General features: G+C 49.3%; 1 protein-coding gene across 1 annotated transcript; it reads right to left on the minus strand.

Annotated features, from left to right (window-relative positions):
* On the minus strand, positions 1 to 4,264 carry LOC123088581 (sucrose:sucrose 1-fructosyltransferase). The gene is made up of 4 exons (XM_044510800.1): positions 3,764 to 4,264; positions 3,552 to 3,560; positions 2,032 to 2,870; positions 1 to 1,111 (listed from the first exon to the last, which is right to left on the minus strand). The coding sequence occupies exons 1-4, from the start codon at positions 4,188 to 4,190 to the stop codon at positions 410 to 412; spliced, it is 1,977 nt and encodes a 658-aa protein (XP_044366735.1). The 5' UTR covers positions 4,191 to 4,264; the 3' UTR covers positions 1 to 409.
* Between the last annotated feature and the right edge of the window lie 6,796 nt (positions 4,265 to 11,060).

Raw genomic sequence — 11,060 nt, forward strand, 5'->3', positions numbered from 1 at the left:
AGTTGGAAGTCAGAAAATTTCATTTCAAAAAATTGGTGGCAGCGCACACGCGTACCCCGCTCTTTCCCCAATAATTTCATTTACAATTGATTGATCAATACGATCATCATCATCATAGTCCTGCTGCAGGATACATATCCATCCTGCCAATAGTTACACTTGGAAGGCAGTAACCATCCCGCCAACAAATCGTCTAACTAATTCATCTCACCAAAAACCCAAAATCCAAAAGGAAGAAAAAACAACAAACAAACGAACAGGAAGATGACTAGAGTACGTAGCTAGTACTCCATCTCCATCCATCCATGAGGGAGGAAGCCGCCGACCGATCAATGTGACCGCCGATCGAATCATAATATGTAGTATAGGTGAATATGCATTACCGGGCCAAGAGCTTGATTAGATTCAGCTACAAGGCGGCCGAGGCATCGTCGGCCGTGAAGATCTGGTTGTAGGAGTCGTCCATCTCGTGCACCACGAGCTTCTCGACGGTGACGGCGGCGCCAGTGGCGTTGTTGAAAAGGTACACGCCAGCGGCGGCGTAGATGGCCTCCGTCGGATACACCCTCGACGTCGCGGTGGACCTCCCACCCATGGCGAAGGTCTCCACGATCGAGTGGTCCACCAGCACCCTGAGTGATAGATCCTCACCGTCGAGCACAGGCACGGTGAAGCCGACCACCCGCTTCACGACGTCCTGGGCCAGCGACGACCGCGACTCGTCCTGGCAGAAATGGGTCTGGAGGCCCCCATCGATGCCCCTCGACACGTAGAAGTACACCGCCGTCTGCTCCTTGAGGGCACCGTCAGCGAGGACGAGGAGTCCGAAGGGGCCGAGCGCGCCACGGTTGGCGGCACCACCGCTGGTGCTGCAGTTGTAGCCGACGTCGGCCTCGTTGACGGAGGCGACGGCGGAGGCGTCGAGGTGGAAGGTGGCCTCGATGTCGAGCTGGGTGGCGCGGCGGAGCGGGAGAGGGAGCACGCTGCCGGTGTCGATGGTGGTGCCGCCGAGGTCGGTGGAGTTGATGCGGAGCGTCTCGATCTCGATCACGGGCCACTGGATGAGGTTCGTCCGGGTCTTCTCGTCCAGTTCCACCGTCCTGGGGATGGACTGTATGACAAATGCACACACATAGATTAGTTTCAGATAAATCATTCTGTCACTTTTACGATCTAATCAATCATGAACAATGCACGTTGGAAACAAAAACCTGGGGGAAAATAAACATGAACAGAAATGATGTGAGATGCTTCACATATAAGCATATAAAATGGGGTTGCACGATCAAGTAGTAATAATTGATTTAAGTAGGGTAGCACAGGAAGTCTGAATTTGGTGGTTAGCCGGGACCGGACAAATTAAGATACGGTTGCGGCGTCCCTCAATCATAGCAACGGTCAACATCCAATCCATATATTTATCTAAGGCACATGGTTACACGTGGGATCGACGTGGCATGCACATGTGGTGTAGCCGCAGGGCTGCACAAGTTGCCGTGTTTGGAGAGAAACACGGAGGCTTGATCTGCACTCATTGACCAAACCTATCGATCAGAGCAAAAGCAGCCGGCCTAATAGATATATGGATCCATTGATAAGTAGGTTAGTGATTAATTAACATGTCTCGCGTACCACGAGGATTAAAAAATTGACAAAAAGGGCAAACTTGTACAGATCGGAGAAGAAAAAGTACTACGCGTTTGTTTGCAGTTTGGTCAACTGGAATTAACAAAAGGTTGAAGGAACATGCATGCACGTTTACAAATCATCATTTTTCCAGTAAATTGGAGTAGGTGATCACGACCGGGCGACCGACCATGTCGTCGTCGCTGTCATCTTAAAGCTGAAGATTTCAATCCCCAGCAGCGACCTAGCTACAACCAGCTGCTATTGGTAGGTGGTTAAGCAAGAAAGAAACGTGCAACGACGAGACCGCGACATGTTTAATCCAATCCATATGCATGACAGTGATCGACACCGACGACTATATTGCATGGTAAAAAGAATTTGATGGGAAGAGGGTTTGGTTACCTGGAGGGACGCCCATCCCTTGGCGACGTCGGCGCGCTCGGAGTCGGTCTCGCCGATCCACCCCCAGAGCACGCGGCGGTTCTTGGAGGGGTCGTAGAAGGTCTTGGACGCGTAGAACTTGCCCCAGTCATACCTGAGCCCGATCCCGACATCCATCTCCGCGTCGATCGGCGTGTACTTGTTGGCCGCGGCGTCGTACCTCCCGAGCGCGTACCAGTCGTGGCGGTCGTCGTCGCTGCTCTCCTTCATCACGTACAGCTCCTCTGAGCCATCGGCGCCGCCGACGGGGTAGAAGTCAATGCACTCCCACATGCCGGTGCCAGGGACGCTGTGGAGGAGGCCGGGGATGAGCTCGTAGTTGATGAAGTCCTTGGTCTTGTAGGTCATGACGATGCCGGTGTGGCCGTGGTTGTCCTTGGACCCGATGACGGTGCGCCAGGTCTTGTCGGACTCGTCGAACCAGGCGGTGGTGGGGTCACGGAAGTCCTTGTCGCCGATGCCGGGCGGCGGGACGAGGATAGGGTTGGCCTCGTACTTGGTCCAGTTGCGGAGGAGGGAGTCGTTGGGGTCGGCGGGGACGGCGAGGCACTGGACTTGCACGGAGGCGTTGGTGGAGCCGGTGTAGAGCATGACGAGGGAGCCGTCGGGGAGCACGGTGGCGGAGCCGGTCCAGACGCCGTTGATGTCGTACCACTGGTCGGGCACCATGGCGAGCGGGAGGTGGCGCCAGTGGATGAGGTCGCGGGACACGGCGTGGCCCCACGCGATGTTCCCCCACACCGCCCCCTCCGGGTTGTACTGGTAGAAGAGGTGGTACCATCCGCGGTAGTACACGGGACCTGCGTTGCAACAGAAAAAAAAATCAAATTAGATCATGAAATTAAAGATCGATTCGTTGATTAGGTGGATATGTAGGTGCGTGGGTGGCGGATTAGGGAAGATTTCATCATGTGTGCTTTGTTGGCACATCACTGTAGCTGCGTTGGCGGACCCACATATATATATATGGCCATATATATGATGTGCATGCATGACCTATCGAGTTTTTGAACACAAAAAATAGTTTGAACATATGTAGTAATTCGCAACGACAACAACAACAACAAAAAAGTTTGAACAGATGGTGTATGTACACGAGACACACATGATCACCACTGTGGTGGCCGGTTTTATTACTACCTTTTGTTTTGGATCTGGTAGCTAGACGTGCATGCAACACGGACGCACGCGTTCTATCCATCCATCCATCCATCTACCGGTTTTATTTCTCCGTTCGGTTTCTTTTTCTGACAACCAACTAACTTGCCGTTGGTAACGCTAGCTCGAGCCAGATTCAGTCAATATTCAAAGATGCTTGAGTTATCTGCCTCTAGATCGGTAAAAATAATCTCATCTCATTTCGCACGTTGACTGTGTAAATATATGGTTCCGCGACAGCCGGCGATCGAGCGAGTGGTAAAAAACACGCTCAAGTAGGAATATTCTATCCATGAGATCGGTTGATCAGGAGTAGTACTAACCGTTGGGATCTGCATGCATGCATGCATCCATGCCCATCGCCGGAGGGAGGAGGCCGCCGCCGGTCGCCGCCAGCAAACAAAGAGCAAAGCCAGTCAGTTCTTCTCCATCGATCGGATTAACAACGCGTGGAAATGAATGGAAATTCATGTGAATCTGAATCGACCCGAAAAGGAAGGGATTAATGGACGGAACGGATGGATCGTGCACGTACCGTTCATCCAGTTCTTCTCGGGCTGGAAATGGAAGCCGGTGCGCTGCCACTGCAGCATGGCGTTGCTCCAGGGGAAGCCGTCGGCGTCGCCGCCGGCGCCGAGGAGCCCCACCATCTCGTCCGCCGCGCCGGAGGTCTTCTCCGACACGCCGGCGTCCCGGCCGCGGCTCCGGGCCGTCTCCGCCAGCGGCGGCATGTCCGCGACCACGTCGCCGCCCACGACCCGGTCCACCCTGCCGGACCCGGCCAGCGCGCTGGCCACGACCAGCACCACCAGGGCCGAGGCGGCCAGCACGGCGACGCACGCGCGCCACCTCACCCCGCCGCCGCCGCCGCCGCGGCGCTCCTCCGCGACGTCGGACGGGGCCAGCGGCGCGTACGCGTACGGCAGCGCCGTCTCGCCGGGACTAATGGCCCGGGACTCCATCGACGACGGTTTCCAAGAAAAAGTCTATGAATCGGTTCCGGCGGATCGGTGGACGGGTGGAGGGAGTGGATAGGCATGGCTCCCCCCGGCGAGCGCGATTTATAGTTGGCGGGGAGAGTAAAAATGGCAAGGCGCGGGATGCAAGCGCGTGCGTAGGATGCGGCGACTGGCCTCTGCGTGGGCCAACCACATCAGGGACGGCAAGGAAAAGTAAGGCCATTTTTATTTTCCATTCCACAGTATTTTTTTTATAGGAACTGGATCAAGGGTAGGGGGAGCATTGACCCACCAAGATCGGCGGATCCATTTCGTTTTAGGAAAGCAGCTGCGATCCAGTCCATTGCTAGACACCCTATATTAAATAGGTTCCGAACAGAGAGGGAAAAATTATAGTATGCAGCTCCGGGTATGTATCATCCAACGACAGGTTGGTTCTCCGCGTATGCGTGTGTGCGCGCGCATACATTGCTTGATAGCTTTCGGGCATTTCTTCGATTCGCCTACTATTTTCTTCTTCTTTTACAACCACTCGCGTGCTTTTATTGGTCTCTAGCTACCGGTCTCTCCATGCACACCCACTTTGACAACCGCCACGAATTCTCCAGCTTGCCGCGGCTCGAGCATCTAAAGTCATGGCTTGGGATAACCCGAAAGCTCAAAGAAGATGTAATCGTGAGGGAATAGTTTTACTTGAGTTTTATCGGTTTCGTTTTCGGAAATAGCTGGGATCATTTCGTTTTAGGAAAGTAGCTGCGATCTAGTCCATTGCTAGACACCCTATATTAATTCATTTCTGTATAGAGAGAAAGAGAATGTGTACAACCAGGATCATGGCCATCCAACGACAGGTTGATTCTTCATGTGCACGCGCGCACATACATTGCTCGATAGCTTTCTGGCATTTCTTTCCTATCCTCGCTTCGACTTGCCTACTATCTTGTTCCTAAAACTACACACGGACTTTTATTGGTCTCTAACTACCGGTCTCTCCATCCACACCGCCATTGTCAACCGCTGTGAAATCTCCAACTCAACGCGGCCCAAGCATCTTTTTTGAGACGAACACGGCCCAACCATCTAAAGCCGAGTCTTTGGAGAACCCTAAAGCCCATAGAAGATGTAATCATGAGTGAATAGGTTTAGGCATCTTTTATCGGTTGCACTTTCAAAAATTACTTGTTATAGAGATTACATTGATCAGCTCACTAAGAAACATACTCGTGTTTTGTAAAGGGAGCATCCATGTGTGCTTGACACCAAATGTCAACCAAGGTTACATTGTCCCGCCGGTGGAAATTTGGAGGTTGTGGGGTTCAGAAAACCCTATAGATGGAAGGAGAGACAACAATGAATGAACACATATGGAGGGCAGCTGATTTTATCTCATTGTCCGCTTTTGGAAATTGCTTGGCAAGGAATCTATGACCGACTTCATTGACTGAAAAACTACATGGATCTGTGTAACGGCCTCCTCAAAAGTTACGAATATAATTTTTTTCAGGATAACTATTAATTAGAGATGATTGATAGTCACATGTCATATTGTAGAAGAAACGAAGACCGCTGAAATTAATCTAGAGGTCCAAGCTGTTAGGACAATTATTGGACATTGTCGCGCAGCACATGTGCATGCTTCTTTTACACTAAGAACATTGCTACATCATCGACCTGGAGTTCTGGACTCATGTACAAGGGGCTTAAAAAACAATAATGGATACAATTTTGGGGCCACAATCTTGTGGTTATTGGTTGCTTCCAGGTCATGCTATCCACTTATCCATCTCCCTAATGCACGACGACCACCAATCAGAATCAATCTAATTGTCAAAATTCAAAGCACAATTAACTACTAGTACAATAATGCTGATAGTTCCAAAGAACAGTAGATGAGAGAGACCCAACCAATAGAACGAAGAGAAGCATCCGGAATTGGTCCATAGCGCCTTCATGTGGTGCAAATGCAAATTCACCATCATGCGATGGCTTGGAACAACCCTAGAGGCCATAGAAAGGTTGAGGCCTATTTTTTTGTCTTGCCCGCGTATCAGAAAGCGCTCGCTGAAGGAGGTTATTGTTTCACCATAGTCAAGCGTGCCTTAAACTTTGGGATGGAGGGAGTATTGTTTTTTGCGAGGGGTTATAATTAATTAACAGGGGAATATCCCCTTGTCAACTGTTGTACGGTTGCCCTTTGGAAACTGACACATCTCCTTTCACCCTCTATTCACAACTGTCACATCTCTATGTAATCGTCGTGTTTGTGCGACGCGTCCGTTCATGGACGTATATATTGTAACCCATCTTCAATACAACACATAACTAATTCGTGACTACCATTTGATCTCTCACATTTCCACTGAGCTCTGTCAGTTATGATCGACTTCATAACTAAAAAAAATACATGTGTGCAATTAAATATATATTGTCGTGTATGAAATGTCCCTAACTCAGCACGGTAACAACTAAAAAGGTACACCACCATAACCGCAGCTAATCTAGACGTTGAAATTGTCAACATGGTTATTGATTAGAGGTAACCATGGATCACATGTTTCCTTGTAGAAAAAAAATGTTGGTGCGTACTGCTACATGAAGAGAGCTATTGATCACGACCGTGCATCACAAATCACATGTTTTGCTTATTACACAAAGAACCACCTCATTGATTTGGACTAATAGAACGGCCTTAAAAATGTGCAATAATGGATATCGTTTAGGGCCCCACAATATCCCGGAATCGGTTGCTTCTGGGTTATCCATCTCCATAATACAGTAGGAGTACATGACAACCACCAACCAGAATCAAACTACCAAGATTCAAAGCAAAAATTAACTAGTGCAATAATGCTGATGGATCTAATAGAAAATCAACAATGCATCAGTACAGTACATGTGGGAGAAGCGAAGCCAATATATATACTGGCTTGCCAGGTTGTGTCACTTATGTGGGCTTGTTTGTGTGCGTTTTTTTTTCCTGCATACGCCTCTTTGTAATTTGGGGGATAGTTGTCCTAGCTCCGAATAGTTGTTGTGCTTCGTAACTTCTACTCCCTCTGTCCCAAAAATTATTTCAACACGGTTCCAATGTGGCTTCAAAAGATACTTTTGATTCCGGTCTTGATAGAGGTTAATTGGTTGTTGAGCAGGTTGGCATCCCTTTAAACATGTTACTATGTATGGCCTGGGAGGCGCCTCCTGTAGGGATAATCAAGATCAATGTCAATGCTAACTTCATGGCCGATGAAGGTTTTGCTAGCATTGGAGTTGTGGTGATAGATTATGAGGGGTTGGTCCTTTTGTCACCGTGTGATTTCCACATAGTGTGTTCAAGTGTGGAGGAAGCGAAGCTCCATGCAAACTTGGCAAGACGTCATGTTGCTTCGGCGATGCATAATCCTATCATCTTGGACTCTGATTGCCTTATTGCGAAAAATTATTTGTCTAATGAGGTCAGCCCTCGTGGATATAAAGTGATAGCCGGCTCCTACAACAAGTTTTCTTTGTCGAGGTTAACAGAGATGCAATAGGGCTGCCCATGAGATTGCTATTCTTTTTCACAAATACCAACTTTATCTTAATATAATGGGCGAGGGGTTATTTCAGAAAAAATAAATAAGAAAACTATAACTAAAGTTAATTTAGAAACCCAAGTTGTCAAGACAATTATTGGGCATGGTCGTGCAGCACATGCATGCTTCTTTTAGACGAAGAACATTGCTACATCATCGACCTGGAGTCCTGGACTCATGTACAAGAAGGGGCTTAAAAAACAATAATGGATACAATTTCGGGGCCACAATCTTGTGGGTATCGGTTGCTTACAGGTCATGTTATCTACTTATCCGTCTCCCTAATGCATCTACACAACCAACCGGAATCAGTCTAACTGTCAAAGATTGAAAGCACAATTAACTACTACTAGGAGTACAATAATGCTGATATAGATCCAAACGGAAATAATGCAGCCACAGTGGATAGTGAGAGAAGCCCAACCAATAGAACGGAGAGAAGAAGCATCCGGATTTGGGTTTATGTGTGCATAGTGGCTACTCCTGTGGTGCCACGTCGGATGTGCTGTTCCTCTTCCGCCAACAGGTAAATTGGGGTTTCTTGCTTTCCACGTGGTCAATCACCGCTGGCAAATTCAGGGTGCCGGTCAGATGCTGCTTCCTCCTGACCTCGTCCTTTCCGTTCGTGCTCCTTCTCCTCTATTTGCCTTTTGCTTCTTTGATTCGATAGCTTCCTCTGTTCTCTCTGGCTCAACTGGTCTTTAGCCCTCTCAACAGTCGAGTCTCTAAAATGTTTTATATTTATTTACAGAGGAAGTAGCAGTCTCCCCATGCATCCATGCACCGCCATTGTCAACCAATGCAAAATCACCACCATCTCGCCGTTGACGGTTCAGAAAACCACCCCGCCTTTGTCCGAGCCTCTAGAGTGATGGCTTGGAGGCTCGGACAATCCTGGGGGCCGGAGAAGATGTAATCAGGTCAAGGCCTATTTTTTTGTCTTGCCGACGTTTCAGAAATTGCTCTCCGAAGGAGGTTACGATCGGCTTCATCATGACTAAAACATACACATTCCATCAGTACAGACACAAGCGCTCAACAGTCGAGTCTCTAGAGTGTTTTATATTTATTTACAGAGGAAGTAGCAGTCTCCCCATGCATCCATGCACCGCCATTGTCAACCAATGCAAAATCACCACCATCTCGCCGTTGACGGTTCAGAAAACCACCCCGCCTTTGTCCGAGCCTCTAGAGTGATGGCTTGGAGGCTTGGACAATCCTGGGGGCCGGAGAAGATGTAATCAGGTCAAGGCCTATTTTTTGTCTTGCCGACGTTTCAGAAAATACTCTCCGAAGGAGGTTACGATCGGCTTCATCATGACTAAAACATACACGTTCCCGCAGAAAAATAAAGACCAAAAAAATAAATACACATGTGTGTAAGGTAAGTGTATGCGTATGCACATTTAATCTTTTTTTAAGCATTAGTACAGACACAAGCGCTCATATACACGCGCATACACTCATCCCTATGAACGCACACACGCACACCCTATCCCTATGAGCACCACCGAGAGACTGAGCCGGCATATCATCTTGAGATTTACGAAGTCACCGTAGGCGCCTCGTCATTGACGGGCGTCTCCTTCCACTGAAAGCGCATCGCCGGAAATCCTGAAATAAATCCAGGAATAATGCGAGCACCAGGATTTGAACCCTGGTGGGTTAGGGATACCACTGTCCACCTAACCAACTCAACCACAGGTTGATTCGCATGCACATTTAATCTTGGTTGTCCGTGTTATCGCCTTGCGTTAGGCACTTTTCATACGCAACATTATTTTTAATTGTATAATCTAGAAGTTGAAATTGTCAACACGGTTATTGATTAGAGGTGACCGTGAACCACATGTGTTCTTCTACAAAAAATGTTGGCACTGCTGCACGAGGACAGCTATTTGGACGGGCATGATCGTGCATCACATGCATGTTTCTTTCACATTGCTACACACCATCGATTTGGACCAATACAAGAGACTTAAAAATGGATAAAAAATAGGTCATGGTTTGGGGCCTACTACGAGATCGCGGAATCGGTTGCTTCCGGGTTATCCATCTGTCTGATGCATGACGACCACCAACCGGAATGGAACTGTCAAGATTCATAGCAACAATTAACTAGTGCAATGATGCTGACGGATCTAATAAAAAAACAAGGCATCGCTACAGTACATGTGGGAGAAGCGAAGCCAGTAGACGGGAGAGAAGAAACTTAGGGCATGTCCAAATGCGACCCGTAAATTTCCTTCTGCATCCGTCCGCGTACAGGAATGCGGGAGGCCGCCATCCAACGTTGTCCGCATACATGCAAACATTATCCCAACAACCGGACGAAATTCGTGCAAATATGACCAGATTTTCACACAAACCAGACGAAGTTCATGCAAACACGGCGGATTTTCATTGGATTTCATATAAACTTGACGGAATTCATTACATTTCAAACATAATTCAACTAAAAGTGGTGCCCGTCCAATTCTAGAGGCATAATACCTAAAGTAAAAGATAGCCGGCGCCCGTTCCTCATCTCCGGCCATGAGCCCCAAAAAATGAAGCTTCCCCTTCTCCAACTCCGCCTCCGAAGCCCCGAGAACTGAAGTTTGTTGGGGAACGTAGCAGAAATTCAAAATTTTCCTACGTGTCACCAAGATCTATCTATGGAGAAACCAGCAACGAGGGGAAGGAGAGTGCATCTACATACCCTTATAGATCGCTAAGCGGAAGCGTTCAAGAGAACGGGGTTGATGGAGTCGTACTCGTCGTGATTCAAATCACCGATGATCCTAGTGCCGAACGGACGGCACCTCCGCGTTCAACACACGTACAGCCCGGTGACGTCTCGCATGCCTTGATCCAGCAAGGAGAGAGGAAGAGGTTGAGGAAGACTCCATCCAGCAGCAGCACAACGGCGTGGTGGTGGTGGAGGAGCGTGGCAATCCTGCAGGGCTTCGCCAAGCACCTGCGGGAGAGGAGGAGGTGTCACGGGAGGGAGGGAGGCGCCAGGGCTTCAGGTGTGGCTGCCCTCCCTCCCCTCCACTATATATAGGGGCAAGGGAGAGGGGGAGGCGCAGCCTTGGCCCTTCCTCCAAGGAAGGGTGCGGCCAGGGAGGAGTCCATCCTCCCCAAGGCACCTAGGAGGTGCCTTCCCCCTTTAGGACTCTCCCTTTCCCTTATCTCTTGGCGCATGGGCCTCTTGGGGGGGCGCACCAGCCCACCTGCGGCTGGTCCCCTCCCATACTTGGCCCATCAGCCCTCCGAGGATGGTGGCCCCACTTGGTGGACCCCCGGGACCCTCCCGGTG

This window comes from Triticum aestivum, chromosome 4A, assembly GCF_018294505.1.
Source record: "Triticum aestivum cultivar Chinese Spring chromosome 4A, IWGSC CS RefSeq v2.1, whole genome shotgun sequence".
In the NCBI taxonomy this organism is placed as follows: domain Eukaryota; kingdom Viridiplantae; phylum Streptophyta; class Magnoliopsida; order Poales; family Poaceae; genus Triticum; species Triticum aestivum.

Bases quoted from the DNA above. Each gene is read 5' to 3' on its own strand.
- LOC123088581 (XM_044510800.1), bottom strand. From the start codon at position 4,190: ATGGAGTCCCGGGCCATTAGTCCCGGCGAGACGGCGCTGCCGTACGCG. The intron at 1,112-2,031 runs GTAACCAAACCC...TTTGTCATACAG, and splicing joins AGGGATGGGCGTCCCTCCAG to TCCATCCCCAGGACGGTGGA.